The following is a 16601-nucleotide window of genomic DNA, read 5'->3' on the forward strand; positions in this document are numbered from 1 at the left end:
CGTAAGAATCTGCTAAGACTTCAACTTTAACAAGATTGCCAGTACCTGCACTGGCCACACAGCCCCACAGCATTATGGAACAATCACCAAATTTTACTGTGGGTAGCAAGTGTTTGCCTTGGAATGCTGTGTTCTTCTTCCGTCCCTCAAGCGCATATATTTGTGGCATGTGCGCAGAAAAGACTTTTGCCGCATTACACTCCCATACATAATCTTGTGCAAATTGCGCTGGATAGTTGAATGATGCGCAGTGACACCATCTGCAGCAAGATCACGTTGTAAGTCTTTGGAGCTGGTCTGTGAGTCGAGTTTGAGTGTTCTGAATTTTTCTTGGCCTGCCACTCCGGGCCTCAACTAGAACTGTGCCTGTGACCTTCCATTTCCTCACCATGTTACTCACTGTGGAAACTGACAGCTGAAATCTCTGAGCTAGCTTTTTGTATCCTTCGCCTAAACCATGACGATGAACAATCTTTGTCGTCAGGTCAGTTGTTCTGAGGTTCCCATGTTGCCACTCTTCAGAGAAGATGCAAAGAGGAGAACAACTTGCAACTGGCCGCCTTAAATACCCTTTCTCATGATTGGCTTCGCCTGTGTATGTAGGTCAAGGGTCAATGAGCTTACCAAACAAATTTTGTCTTCCAAAAATTAGTGCTTTACGTATTCAAATCAATAAAACAAGTTAATGCACCTGCCTACTTTTGGTGAAGCAATTATTGCACACTTTCTGTAAATCCTATAAACTTCATTTCACTTCTCAGATATCATTGTTTGTCTGCTACTCGATATATTTAACTGAAATTGCTGATCCGAACAACCAATGATTTATAAAGGAAAATCTTGAACATGATCAGGGGTGCCCAAACTTTTGCATACAACTGTATCTCATCATCACAATATTTTTACTCACGGTGCAAAATAGTACAACATATCAGCCCCACTGCCAGAAATCAGTCTCAAGGGAGGCACATCCAAAGCATGTGTAGAAACAATTTTTACTACTCCCCAAAAACATGTCAGGCTTTCAGTGAGGGAGCACAAGCTATTAGTGGGGAGGGGGCTATGGCTAGCATCATTATCCTCACTGTTGAATGTGAAACTGGAGTGCCACATCTCATTTTGTTGTCACAGTATGTTCAACCCATTTTGTAACAATGACACTAAAGGTATATTATATTCTATTCAATTCTATTCTATTGTGACGTGCCCAGTTATTTTGACTTGTAATGAAGCATTATGGGAGAGTTCGACTGTGAGTAAAAATAGTATGTTGTCATTTAGATCCCAAATGCTCTAATGATTACACAGTAGATTTAAGCTTATTATCATAATCATTCATATTGTTATCATTCTTTGCTGTTATTATGGGGCCAGGACGCAAAAACAGTCGGGCATTAAACCAGTCCGTTGTACAGAAAAGGTTGCGGACCACTGGTATGATGCATAAAACGGCAGTTGGTGAGTATAATGAAGCCCCATGGTCAATTGGCATAATCATACGAAACAACTACATTCTACGATTTGTTTCTTTTGTGTAGCAATTTTAATTTACATGACATTGTCAACTTGCGTTACATTTAGTGCAAATAATAACACTTCTGATGTACAACTTTCACACGTACAAAGTGTGTGGATTAGCGACGCAATATCAACATTAAAAACATTTCTTCAGTGGACACGGGTGCGTAGCTCCTATAATCATCCTCCTTTTAAACTCTGCCAGCCAGTGGATGATTGCGTTCATTAAAACAAAAAAACGATTCGATGACACCGCTAACAAAACCAACGCAGTCGTTTTGAACGTTGAGGTATGATCGTGATGTGAAATGCGGAACCTCCGAGAGAGCCCTCCGAGTCCCGAGCGCTCAAAACTTCCCGTCGCCGCTGATAAATGCACATGTGGTGGTTGTATACGTGATAACCAGACTATCGCTGGCGTCTAAGGCATCCCGGCCGTAGTGAATCATCATCAGTCACTGGGCACTGTTGTGCGCCACGCGAAATGTAAAAGTAGCGCTGGAATGCAACATTTAGGGCAAAAGGGATATCTAGGAGAGGCCCTTTAAGTCAATTTTATTTGCCCTCACATATAACGACATACTCTCACACATGCGCAACCATACTGTCATACGCAGTCGTACCCATGCAGAAACACGTCTAAACTATCTCAATGCATACTTGCACACGCTACTATATTCACTCATAATCCTATACTCTCATACATATTACTATGCCGTCACCCAAACACTACTATACTCTTTCACGCCCTTCTATATACTCACACAGTACTATACTCTCTTACACTCACACCACTTTACATTCACCACACACACAACCACACACACACACACACACACACACACACACACACACACACACACACACACACACACACAACTATATTCTCACTCATATTACCATACTCTCGTGCATATTACTATTGTACACGCACTACTATACTCTCACATATACTACTATACTGGGAGCCACACCAGTTTGACATCCAACTCTACAACATATACAAACAGATCAGTGTGTAAAATCTCGGTTACCAAAAGTGACCAAAGTAAAACAACACTGTGAGGTGAGGCTATCATACTAGGTGTGAAAAAAACCTTATAGTAAAAGCAATTTTAATGCTGTGTGAGAAAGAATAGTAGTGTGTGAGTATAATAATGTGTGTGAGAGACTAACGTAAAATAATGTATGTGAAAGTATAGTAGTGTGTGTATACTAACATGTCAGTGAGAATATCGAATGCATTTGAAAGCATAGTACACGTGAGTATAAGAGTATAATAGTATGTGCGAGAGTAGTGTTTTTGCATGGGTATGACTGTATCTGTATGAGCGTATGCTCCTATACGTGAGAGCAAGTATGATTCACCTCTCATAAATATCCTCAATGTGCACGTGGAACAAAATCAAGACATTTCTTAGGCTGACTGGGGCTGCTTCAAATATTTAACGAACTCTCAATTAACGAGAGAAATCTTTACACCACGAGCGACGAAACGTCTCTTTCAAGCATTTTTAACAGTCAATTCACATTTTCTCACTTTGGTAAACTAAGTATGTTTTTTGTCTGTACAATATGTCCCGCCTCTGCTCTCAGAACGAGTCCTACAAATATAAAGATTTCCGAGAGAAGCGGGTCCGGAAAGAAACAGAAACCTTCGGGAACCTACCCTCCATCAGACCTCGAGCGGGGTCGTCACCAGAGGGGAAGGTGGAAGAAAATAAACACTCGTTTTAGCAGCAGCAAACAAGTAGCATTAATGCTATCGGTTAGCCCCAAAAGACACAAGTACATCATCGTAAGAAATGTACAAAGCAATCTACAAAATAAACACAAAAGCGAATAGCAATCGTTTGAAAAACACTTGAGGGGGAAAGTTCTTGTCGCAAAGGACCGACACGTCTTGTGATGGAAAGACGAATACTGAACGTTTGTGTTCACGTGGAACTGAAGGTCCTTGCTTGTCCTGGGAGGGTTCTTGGGTTTTTTTTTCTGGGGGATGTCAGCCCTCACTTCCTGAAAAAAAAAAAAAAAAAATTACGTAAATATCCGGGCTATAGAGCCCATCTGATTAAAATGTCGCATGTCCACATTTATGAAAAGAAACTCAACTTAGTTTTTGTACAAGCCACACCGGACTTACAAGCCGTGAAAATGAACGAAGTCACATCCATTTCTTACATTTTAAAACCATCCACGGGGAAATGTCTAGTACAGAAAAGTAACACATAGTGCCGCAGTTAAGACACTCGTTTGTGGACTTTGTCCGCAGCAGTCCATCTGGATTAAATTGCATTAAAGGTGCTGTCCAGATTTTGAAAATGTGTTATTCTGTACCGCCAGAGGTTAAAGTCATGATCCCAGTCTCTTAGTCTGACCATTACTCAAGTACGTGCATTTGTGAGACACGCGGACAAACTTCTTTTTTCATCTTTTGGGGGATTTGGGTTGGCATTTAAGATGGATTTAGAACAGGCCTTTCCTTACTTTTACCACATTCATGCTAAGCTAACAAAAAACTGTGATGACAGGCATAAAGTCACCCTCAGACGCTCCGATTCAGTGCAATACAGAAGACAAAAAAAAAAGAAAGTAATATATGTATAAAAAGCACAGAAATGAGCCAAATTTGAACTCATTTTAATAATATTGCTTCCTCTTAAGCAGAGTGCATCTTTCAATCTTAAACACTGCTGATCTTTTGCTTTTTGTTTTACTTACATGTATTTTTTAAATGTTTTTCAGAAGATGGGTGTCTAAATTAGTTCAAATAGAATTGTAAATAGTACTTTTTTGCATGTTATCGTATTTATTGCACAGAAGAACTAATATTTTTAATTTTTATTTAATTGTTTTCCGTTTTGAGGGATTTTGTGTTCACCCTATCTGTCCATTCAATCTGTTCAGTGAGTTAAAAAGCTAAAACATTTTTTTTTGTATTTTACAATTTTTCTGTAGGTAATAATATTTTAATTTACATTTCATGTGTTTTTCAGGCACCCCGTACAAAACATATAAAATTACTAATTGCTAAAAAATGGTGCATAATGTTTTGATATTATTGATAATATATCACAAAAAAAAAAAAAGAAATCTGAGGAGCCGTTCAGGAGCCAAAAGAGCCTCTTCTCGGTGACCCGGTTTTCTAAATAGAGCTGTCCTCTTGGTTGGGACCCGTAGGGGACGGTGTCGCTTTACAGGACAACGCCATAATGAAGAACAGGCGTGTCGGTTTCATTTTCTCACACTTTTAAAATGTTTTTCTTTATATATTACCTGTTTGAACCTTCGTATAAAAACACTGGATTTTATCATGATTACTGGATTCCCTCACACCGTATCTAATGCACCCTGGAAATATGAACGATGGTAGTGATCAAAACCTACCTCTCAAAACAAGATGGCCTTCCCAGAAGTTTTCTCCTGGACGTAGGAGGTGAAACGTTTCAGGAACTTGGGATATTCTCTCTTGGCGACAGCTCTGAGCACTGAGGCGGGCGCCCAACCGCCAGGGTTCACTGTCAACACCCGAAAAAAATGCCGACGTCAGCAGACGGCAAAACAGGCGCGAAAATGAAAAGGAAAAAGGAAGAGTCGCTCACCGTTGGCCACGTAGGTGATTTTGCACAGGATGTTGTCCCTGCTAATTTCTCTGTCGCCCTCTGGTGGACTGACCAGCGTCTGGCAGATCATGGCAACGTTGATTTTGGCTCGGACGCACCGATTTGAGGGCTGAGGAGGGCAAATAAGACGGTCATACCTGTCACCTTATACGTTTTTCCTGTATTTTATAGATTTTTGATCATTTCAAATTGTGTACACCGTATAATAACTTTGTACAGAAGAATAGATTTTTATCAAAACAATCTTGTCTTGCCCATTTTAGCTCTAATCCAGACAGTCTGAGTCAGTGGAAACAAATGCTAATGTCGACGTAGATCGCTAATGTTGTCGCAGTATTCTACATGGCAAAGGTCTCCAACCTTTTTCAAGCGTCAAGCTACTTTTTGTTACTAATTAGTGCAAAGAGCACCCGGTTTGATATGAATAACTAAAATATCAACTTAGATAGATGGTTATAAAAAGCCCAACAAAATAGCAAGATAAAACACTTTAAAAAAATGCTAAAAAGCTAGGTAGAAAGGAGGCCAAAATTTAGCCTGATAACTAGCAAAAAAGATCATATGTTAGCAAGATAGCATGGGAAAAAAAATGTAAAACGCTTACTAGATAGGTTGCTAAATAGATAAAATGCAGGAAAGTAGCCAGCTACAAAACAAAAAGGTAGCCTGAAAGCTTCCTAGAAAAATAAAAAAACTGCACATTTTTGCTAATTTGCTTAGTAAAATCCAAAATTTGGAATTAACAAATAGGGTTAAATAGACTGTCAACCAATAAAGACATAATATTACCAAAAAAAAAAAAAATCACAATGACTGAACACTAAAAAGCTATTTTCAGGACAGGTCCGTGATCCCCTCAACTGTCCAAAGGTGGCACGCTGGTGCCCGCGGGCGCCACTTTGGAGACCACTGCAACAAAGTCTGTGTTGCTGTGAGTAAATGGGTGCCGCGCTGTGTTTGTAAGGTTTATTGGCGCTTAGTAAGGGGATCAATGGGCTGAGGGTGACTGGACTATGAAGTGAACAACAATTTGGTTGACAGGTCGCCCAGGAATTCATTTATTTAATGCCTTTTACTAAGAAACTGTACATGTTGTGGCCAGGGTCTGTAAACTACAGCCTGCCAGACAAAAATGGTCAGAATATATATTATATATATATATATATATATATATATATATATATATATATATATATATATAAAGTATATAAAGTGCTACAAATAAATGTTTTATGGTGCCATCTTCGTCTCAATTTTATACCACAAAAATACAAAAAAATATGACAACTCTAAATATCAAATTTAGGGCTTAAAAAGAGGGACCCAAAATATTAATATGCTTTCATTCTGAAAGGAAAATACTAAAGAAATACTACAGAAACACTTTTGCAGTAGTACCATTATATAAAAATATTAACACATAATTATTACAACAGACATACTCCAGAAAAAGCAGAAATACTAATATCGTAATACAACAATCCAAAAATATTACCACAAAAAAATGATTACAACTGAAATACTAAGACAGACATACTAGGAAAATACATGAAAATAAAATATAAAACTACTTCAGCTATAATACAAAAATTCTAAAATGGAAAAACTACAAAATACTACAAAGGCACAACAAAAACCCGACTTGAGAAATACAACAAAAATACCCCCAAAAAATACATCAGTAGTTAAGCTGCAAAACTCAATACCAAAAGTAATCCTTAAACAGGGACCAAATATTTTATTTTGCTTTAACCTTGAGTGTTTTAAAACCAATCTGATGAAACTAATCTATTTAAAAACAAATATAAAGAAATATAACATGTCGCTCTTTGCCCCTTTCCCATTAGTTTTTTGACCCAATACGGTCCCTGACTCCAAATAGTTGCCCACCACCCCTGCGTTAGGTTGTGAATATTTGCTTGAGATCCATTAACAGTTGTTTCAGGTGACAAAACAAAGGAAAGTATGCAGTGATTATATATATATATATATATATAGACAATTATGTGTTTTTTTTTGTTTTTTTTTTAAATTTAGGTGCATATGTTATGCTTAACTTCTTCCCTCTAATTTTACAATCTTCACAGATTCAATTAGTATAAGTATCAGGATGATTTATTTAAAAGAAGATAAAAAATGTAGTGATATTATTAATCACAAGTTGACATCCTTTTAATCAATCAATCTTTCCTAAATGTATTTGAAAAGTACTTTTTAGGCAACAAATTGTAACTTAAAAAAATTCAGTGTACATTAGGGGGAAAGATTCATTTTCCCCCAGCCAACGACCTGAAACACCAAATAAATAAAGCCACATAATGGCTAAAATGAATAAATAAAAATAATAAAATAAACACAATTTTGGCAAGGCACAGACTAAAAATGTGAGGAAAGGGACCGGAGGGAGGCTCATCCTCACTTCGTTGTGAGGAGAAATAATTTGATGGATTAAATATAGGGCTAAAAATGTAAACAATCAAATACATAACATTAAAATGGTTGTTAAATGTATATGTGAAGGAGATCTAAAATTACATCTGAATTCCTTTTTCCATCAAAAGTTTTGAATCTATCGCAAATGACATGCTAAATACTACAAGAAATGCTAAATATATTTCTGAAAAACGAGTTTCATCTGAAATCCATTATATTATGATTACTGGCAAATTATACAAGCCTTTGATGAACTACTACTATTTTTTCAAAATGAAAAGTTTTAAGTAAATAAAATATTAAAAAAATAAATAAATCAACAATCGTTTCAGAAATGCATTTATATAGCTGAAATAAGTAACTAGTCATCTCTGTAGTCTATAGTAGTAGTGTCTTGTAACGCTACCTGTAGTACTACAGTATATTGTACTGTGCATACTTTATTCACGTTACTAGAACATATCAATAACAAAATATAAAACAATGGTAAATATTTCTTTTTTTGTTTTTTAAAATGTAGCCGTTGTGCGGCAACATCTCCACCTGATGTCACAAAACTTTTCAAAGCTGAGAGCTAGCTTTTGCCACAGGGTTACCAGTTTAATATAGACTTCTGAAACAATAACTTATGTTATTACTATGTTGTAACTCTGTTTATTTAATAGCCTATTTTCAGCTCCGTGGGGAGCAGAGCTTTTAGCCGATCTGCCCCCCAGCTCTGGAACTCATAGCTGCCTGACCTCTGAAATTCTGCGACTCTGTCCACCTTCAAATCCGGACTCAAAACTCACCTCTTCAGACTTGCCTAGTCTAGACCATATGCATCACACACTTCGCCCCTTTTAACTATAATGTGTTTAATTGGCTATTTATGACTTGCTTGTTTTACTATTGTTCTACTCCTCGTTTATTGTTGTGTCCTATTCATATGTACAGCGACCTTTAATGTCCTGAAAGGTGCTTTGAAATACAATGTATAATAATTATTATTATTAAATTTGGCACTTGGTGATGGCAGCAGGACTTACGGCTGCGTTTTCGTGGTCCACCGAGAAGTTGCACACCAACCAAGTGTCGGGATCGTTTTCGTTGGTAGCGAGAATCTTCCTGATGGCGGAGAGATAGAGCACGTCTCTCTGGGAAGCCGGCCACACCCTCTATGGCACCAGAACAACAGTGAATGGTGACAGGGAATAAAAAAAGGAGTTGGCGCAAAGGAGCTCAGGTTTACCTTGTGCGTCTGATAAACAATGATGGCGTTGTCGGATAGAGTTTCCACCACGTTGAAGTTTTCAATAGTGGCTGAAGAAGACAAGTGCGAGTGAATGAAGACATGAACATATCTAAAGGCCCGGTCACACAGCCGATTGCGTCTGAATCACGGCCAGAAATTTCTGCCTGTGAAGCAGACGCTGTTGGACGCTTTGAGATCGCCATACAGACGAGATACAGCAGTGCTTTACACGCGGTCGGAAATACAAACGCGGTTGGCAGCGCGAAGAAGTTTTGCGCTGCTCAAAACTTTAGGGCCCGGTCACCAAGCCTTTCACGGGCGTATCGAGGCTGATTCACGGCCAGAAATTTCTGCCCGTGAAGCAGACGATGTTGGACGCTTTGAGACCGCCATATAGACGAGATATAGCAGTGCTTTTTACTCGCGGTTGGAAATTCACACGCGGTTGGCCGCGCGAAAAAGTTTTGCGCTGCTCAAAACTCGAGACCACGTGTTAACCGCGGGCGGCACACGAGGTAATGACGCGGAACGACGTGCTCTGGCCGCGGCCAGGGCGTGGTTACACATGGGTAGGACGGGAAATTTCCGCGGGTAATCGTGGGTGGAGCACGGTCATAGCATGTTCTGCGCCTGTATCACGGTGTTATTACGTGAAATTAGCGTGTTACGCGTGTGAGGGTCAAACGCCTTTCTCCGCGTATATACAGCGCAATTTGCCGAGCACACGTCAATTGTGCTCGAGACGTCAAGGGGTGGACATGGATCCCCGTCACCGTAGTGACCTCGTCTTAATCCATTTTTATTTCTTGACATTTCTTTTAATTTCATTTCATAACAAGATCATAAAATAAAAATGAAAAACTATTACAATAATAACATATTGACTTCTTCGGTGCCATAGCTTGAAATCTTGATCTTCACGGGACTGTGTCTTGAGCGGTTATGATTTCTACAGCCCGGTGTTATGCCGAGAAATGCATCCCTGCCGAGATTTGCATCCCCTCGCTACTACAACCACTTTTACCTCGTTTTATCTCACTTTTATATCACTTTTAGGGAATGTAATGGCGAACAAATAACCAAATCCACTTCGTCTTGCATTTGTTGGGAATGTAATACAACTTAAACCATTCCGTCTTTGTTTTTGTTGTGAACGTAATCGACCGGTAATGCACACCGTATATAAATCACTTTTGAGAACTGTTATGCACTCTACCGTAAAGCTCATTATGCAGAAATAAGCTTTATGGTAGAGTGCATAACAGTTTCAATACGAGCGATTTGAATAGAAAAAGGCAAAATAAACATGTTACCTGCTCAAAAGTGATTTGTATACGGCGTGCATTACCGTTCGATTACATTCACAACAAATACAAAGACGGAATGGTTTAAGTTGTATTACATTCCCAACAAATGCAAGACGAAGTGGTTTTGGTTATATGTTCGCCATTAAATTCCCTAAAAGTGATATAAAAGTGAGATAAAACGAGGTAAAAGTGGTTGTAGTAGCGAGGGGATGCAAATCTCGGCAAGGATGCATTTCTCGGCATAACGCCGGCTCGGCAGCTTTTATACCCGTGGTCCACACAAGAAAATGACGCGGAAATGACGCTATGAGGAAGCGGAACAGTCGCCGGCGTCTGTTTTGCGGGCATACCACCGATGAACAGCGGGTTGGCCAATTTTGCGCATTTTCCATTGCGGGCAACCACGGGCAAAAAAAACCCGCAAAATTTTACCCGCGATAGAGACGCAAACGGCTGTGTGACCGGGCCCTAAAAGGTGTCGACCTGAACTTACTCTCCCAGTCCATGCGCACTGCGGTGTCCCAGAAGTAGTGGCAAACCTCGTGGCCCGTCACCCCTTTGACAGCATGCGTTGCCTTCAAAGGGTCCAGAACAATACCGTTCTCTTCAACTTCTCTTCTGTATACCTGCAATATACAGCAAAGACAGAGTCAACACGCAAGTTAAGGCAATAGCAACGCCAGTGTGAAGTCATTGAGTACAAAAAGGTCCATGTAGTCAATTGATAGTTTTCACGTGATGTCAAGCGCATTCCCAAATGTCAACAGTTGGCCATATTGGATGGGTCCACCACAGGCGGTTTGATGTTTTCACAGGTCTACACTAATTTTGGTCAAATGAAAGCGGAATGTGTAAGGCAGGAGTCACCAACGAGGAGTTAGGCATAGTTTTTCCTGACTTAACCAGTTATTTTTAAGTACTGTTACCTCGTGAGTGGAGGCCAGTGCGAGAACCTTACTTGCAACACGCCATTTAAAGATAGAGGACGGAACAAGGAACTATCGATCAACGTTTAACTATCATTGACTATTGCGAACAACAATTATGGCTCCATCAGTCTCACTGATAATTACTGAAAATTCTGGACTGCAGAGCGCACCTTATCAAAAGCCGCACGCACAAATTTAAGAACAAAACTTAAAATAGACTTTGTATACAAGCAGTAGCAGATTTTAAGCCACAATTTTAAATAGCCATAAAAATGATCTAATTCACGTTTGTTTCTTATAAGCACATCTGGCGCCAACAGCACGGGTAATTTGGTGTCGACACCTTTGACTGCAGAACTGCTCAGAGTTGTTTACGTCATGCGCTTTTGCATCAAGATGGTGATTACATAGAACACGAGTTACTACTGTGCTGAAAGAAAACAAAAAAAGAGCTGTGTTGTGTACCATGTAAGCCATGCAAGCCCGAGATTTCTAAACAACAGCGCAAGGGCAACCATACAGTGGAGAATAGTGCCAGATTGCAACACAAACGTGTCTTTATGTGTCGTCGTCAATGGTGGTTTCCGCGGCAATGGTCTAAATTGTATTCGACTCATTTCCCCCTGAGGATTTAAGGAAAATTCAGCGGACTGACATTAACGCCGATGATATGGAAAGTTTTTTTTTTTTTGATAACTTATACTAATTTTCTATTCAGAAGTATGAATTGATGATTAGATTTGTGCTTAAAAAGTTGATACATCATGAGTTTGTTGTAAATATTGAATAAAGTACCATACTGTCAAACGAGGATTAAAGGAAACTTCCAAAATCCGACAATGACGCAGATGATAGGAAAAGTGTAGCGTTTTTGGTAGGTAACTTTCACTGCTATTCTATTCGGTTATATGAATTGAGAACGTGATTTGGGCTTGAAAAAGTTGAAATATTGTGAGTATGATGAAAATATTTAACTAAATCTTTTGAAACCTCCCTTTTTGCTTCTGCTACATATTATATGAATAATATTGTGAAAAAGTAATTTCTCCTCTAAAAGGGGATCATGAATGTTTCCAGACGTCACTGTGGTGGTTTGTATATGGAGTGGATGCATTTTGGAAAAGAGGACCTGACCGTTTTTTTATTGCTGCCGCCACAAAAAAAAGGAAGAAGAAAAAAACTCTGTACTTAAAGCGTAGTGTTTAAAATGTACCAGGCGAGTAGTGGCTTTAGTCTGGGATCTACGGTACATTTAATATGAATTACAATACCAAAACACATCCATATTATTTCAAATAACCTCTTTAAAACATTGATAGCTTTAAATAAATTCAGTGCCATTGATGACTCCGACCCCCAAAATCCACTTTAAGTAAATTTCAAAGTATTCACAAAGATAAAAAAGCTGACACAAAGTACTGAAATAAAATATGTTTAAGTTGAAATTGCCTTGATCATAATATTCTACTGTAAAGGAAATGTAAAAGTTTTGTAGAGTTGCTCATGACCTAGACTAAATTATCTTTCTCAGACTTAAAAAAGATCTTTAATCCAATTTATTTAGATTGATATTGAACTTGATTCGTCAATGATAACTGACAGAAATGCTATTTGTTCATTTTATAGAGCAGGGGTCAGCAACCTTTTAGGTGAGGAATGCCACTTTCAAATTTTCTTATAAATCAGTGTGCCACACCAAGATTAATGACTCGCACAACATTTTTTTTTATATCCAACTGAGCTGTCATTTTACACTAGTCCAAATATACAACATGGATAGACATTGAAATCGTATAACTGACCTATTTATCTAGCACTATTCTTGTTCATCAATAAACTAAAAAATGAATGTGAGCAACGTGTGGAAATGCCTGTAGACATCCAAGACTTCAACGTTTGACCACAAGAATCAACCATTCTTCATCAACAATGAACTATAATCAAAAAACAAGTGATATGGACAGCTACCATACGATTCCCCAATGAAATCTTATAACAGAAAATATCAAATTGAAACACACACGCACACACACGCTTTCTGCCAGCCCCTCCTCTTGACGTTTAACACTTCTGGCTGACATGGGGATGTGTTTTATTCTTGTTTATGATTGGTGGCTTGCCTAACAAATAGACAAACAAAACCTCAGAGCTCGAAAAGAACGTTTCTTTAAATATATTCGCATTAAGTAAAAGATTTTCCGTGCTTTGCTATGCAGTAAGCAATGGCGTTTTTAGCAGTGACAATAGTTTTGAGGGTCTGTGTTTGTTTGCTGTACCTGGACACAGCGCGTTTTAATGTCTCCGCCTTGTCAGACTCGTCCTTGAATTCATGTTTATTATTCGTTATGTATTGACGTTTAACCCTTGATGTGCGAGGTACAACGTTCTCGAGGCATAATGCACAAAGGAGCACGGTCATTTTTTTGCACAAAGTCCCAGTCATTTGCCCTCGCTGGCTGAAAAGAACGACATTTTTTCGTTGGAAGAGCTGCATGATTCATTTGTTTATCGCGCGCCTGTGTTTCGTTGGCTCGGTTAAAACAAGGATCTCTCCTCGGCGCCGCGCAGAAACACGCTCACAAACGGAGCAGAGGAGGGGCGTGACCGTAAAGTCTCTTAACAACACAGCGCGCAAATGAAAATGTCTAAATTTCAGGTAAATGCACTTAAAAAAAAAAAAAAAAAAAAACTTTATTATTTTGCCGTGCGCTCGCGTGTCACTGGTTAACCCCTCGCGTGCCACTGCTGGCACACGTGTCATAGGTTGCTGCCCCCTGTTATAGAGTAACGTAGAAAAACATTCTGGAAAGGTAGCGTGAAATTAAAGACTATTATATTAAAATAAGTTAATTCTGTTCTTAGTATTGAACCCCTGCAAAGGAGATTATGTAGGATGCCAGTTCGTTATTTTGACCATTATACCTCACTGTTGTTAATTATTTTGACTATAATGCACCGCTTCAGGTAATCATGTTGATTTCCACACCCTTTAGGGCAGATCTGCTTTTGTAGCCTAGGAAATTCAAATAAATTAAAAAAAAAAGCTCAGGCAAAGGCCTTTAGAACAAATTGGAATGTATTCTCTGAAACACTCTCCTGTTATCCTTGCAAATTTAAAATCCATAGAGGTTATCACCTCCTTATTTTGCGTATCTACTAAGCATTTCAATATAATAATACTCTGAATTCAATTTTTTTAGGAGAGAAAGCTACAGGGGACTACTACCGTTATTTGCATCTTTATAGCACCGATAACTTACATCGAATGCGACCACCTAATACAAATCTTTTGTTTTTGATGATTAGTTTAAAAAAAAAAAACTTTAAGATCAAGACACCTTTCACATGGGTGGCCAGGCCAAGAGACAGCTGAAAACAAAAAAACAAAACCATAAAGACAGCCAATAAGCATGAAAACTAAAAACGAGATAAAAAACGATTAATGAAATCCAGGAATACTAGGATACTTACAATTGTTATTAGAATTGATACTTGCCCATTTTTACAAAGATCCTAATTTCTTGGTTGAGATGTATCAACATACTTTATAATGACCTATTAATTAGCTCAAGCTTTGAACCCACTTTGATGCCTCTTAGAGCTATAATGAAAGTGAGCAAATATTTGAGACAGGTAAGCGCTTCTGCAAATACTCAAGGTTTAGTCAAAAAAATAGGAGTGCGGGTGGGGGATGAGGGGTTATTTAGGGTGTGTCAGGTTTGTTTTGTGTTCATTACCTGACCCTTCTTTGGTACACTGAGTATTTTTAGTGACAACCAGAACAATTTCTTTGAAAGCTCTATTTTGATATTGTGCAGGTTGAGACATTGTTGCCGATTTTTCTGAAACAGGTGGCCGTTTGTGAGATCAACAAAAGAGATGTCGCCTACGCAGCCGCTCACCTTCATCTCTCCCTCCTCGATGACCAGCTGCCAGTTGGCATCCCCGCCCACATCCTGGAGAGAGTAAGTCATGTGATTCTGCACCATCTCCTCCACCTGTGAGAAAAAAAAACATTTCTTAAGAACATTTATATTTTGTGTTCAATTTGTGGGATGATGGACAATACAATATTGCTGCCGATTTTCGTTTTTGGATTAAATGTAGGCTTCTTTTGCATACATTTAATACATTTCACGTCATGTCATGATAGAGCTACAAAGAACAGGGCTTGGGAACCTTTTGACCCAAAGAGCTATAGAAGCAAAAATATTTTTGAAGAAAGCCACACCATATATTTTAAGACAAAATCCAACAAATTTGCCAAACCCACTCTTAAGGCAAAAGGTAACTCTTCAGCTCAATTTTTTTTCACCTTGTAAAGTTTGATGATTTGATAATAAATAATAATAATGCCAGAGCCTGTGTCTCATATCAATAATGTACGAGTGCCTCTCTCAATAACTTGAGTGTTAAGGCTCATTTTGACCGTCATTTTTGTCCTAAATAATGGTTTCAAAACAAGGTGAAAGCAAAGTTCTTTTGTGAAAATGTCCAAAAAATACTGCAAACAAGAAAGGATATTGTCATTTTTACCTTCAGCGCGGACTGAAGTAAGAAAGAGATCTGCCCACCTCTATTGTTTACCAAATTAAACTGCTCTGAGTGGTTGGTATGGTGTTTACAGTTCTATCTGTGCATTTCATCATAAAGTATCTCAACAATGAACAAACATAGTTCATGAGCTTCCATTTAAATGATTTCTTAATGACCTACTGCCAAAATGGGTTAAGTTAGTGTGACACCCTGACTGTGTATTTTAAGGTTCTGTTGGTATTATACAAAATCATGCATGGACTTGCTCCCCTATATCTTTCAGAATTAATTTCCCCCTTCGCTCTGAAAAGGCTGATCTACTAGTGATCCGAAGAGCCAAGAAGAAGCCGCAGGTTCAAGAGCGTTCTCCATCCGGGCCACGGTGCTATGGAATGCTCTTCCCCCTGAGATTTGATCTGCAACCTCAGTGGAAATGTTTAAATCTAAGCTTAAAACGCACTTCTACTCTATAGCATATGAATAATCTATATTTTATGTTGATAATACGTGTATTATTTGCTCTCATGTAGGTTTTAGATGAGGGGATGGTGTCATAATAGTCTATAATAATAGTTTGCAATAATCTTTGATCTGTGCAGCCCTTTGAGACTCTTTGTGATTAAGGGCTATACAAATAAACATGACTTGGCTTGACTATTTGAGAAGTGCCAAGGACTTCTTATTGTGGCTTCGGTCGACTGAAATCATAATCTAACCACCCGACTTTGGAACACCAGAGAAATGTGCGGTTTTCAAGTTTTATCCCTGAGCCTTATGTACTCTGAAAAGAGCCATAGGTTCCCTAAACCTGCTTTAAAGTTCAACAGAAGAGAACATTTTAATATTGCAGCAATGAATAAAGAGTGCAGCTTGTACCTGGTAGCTAGAGTGTTATCACAGAGGTGTTGGGAATTTGTCGAGCAAACAGAGCAAGTAAGCAGAAACCAAATTACACACGATATTGTGCACGACCTGTTATTAAAATAAAGACTCAACCCTTGAACTTGTTGAAGGTTTAACA

At 38.6% G+C, this 16601-nt stretch overlaps 1 protein-coding gene across 3 annotated transcripts in view; it reads right to left on the reverse strand.

Annotated features, from left to right (window-relative positions):
- Window positions 1–1520: 1520 nt before the first annotated feature.
- LOC148365611 (ceramide transfer protein-like) overlaps window positions 1521–16601 on the reverse strand; it is a 33129-nt gene continuing 18048 nt past the window's right edge. For all 3 annotated transcript variants that reach the window (XM_088336004.1, XM_088336005.1, XM_088336003.1), the window contains 7 exons: window positions 14947–15042; window positions 10609–10741; window positions 8806–8876; window positions 8603–8731; window positions 5121–5250; window positions 4906–5036; window positions 1521–3534 (listed from right to left, as the gene is read on the reverse strand). In XM_088336004.1, coding sequence (XP_088192130.1) covers window positions 4909–5036; window positions 5121–5250; window positions 8603–8731; window positions 8806–8876; window positions 10609–10741; window positions 14947–15042 — 687 coding nt within the window. In that variant the 3' untranslated portion in view covers window positions 1521–3534; window positions 4906–4908. The remainder of the gene's footprint in view (window positions 3535–4905; window positions 5037–5120; window positions 5251–8602; window positions 8732–8805; window positions 8877–10608; window positions 10742–14946; window positions 15043–16601) is intronic.

Source organism: Urocampus carinirostris, chromosome 5 (genome assembly GCF_059441175.1).
Source record: "Urocampus carinirostris isolate Australia breed hairy pipefish chromosome 5, RoL_Ucar_1.0, whole genome shotgun sequence".
In the NCBI taxonomy this organism is placed as follows: domain Eukaryota; kingdom Metazoa; phylum Chordata; class Actinopteri; order Syngnathiformes; family Syngnathidae; genus Urocampus; species Urocampus carinirostris.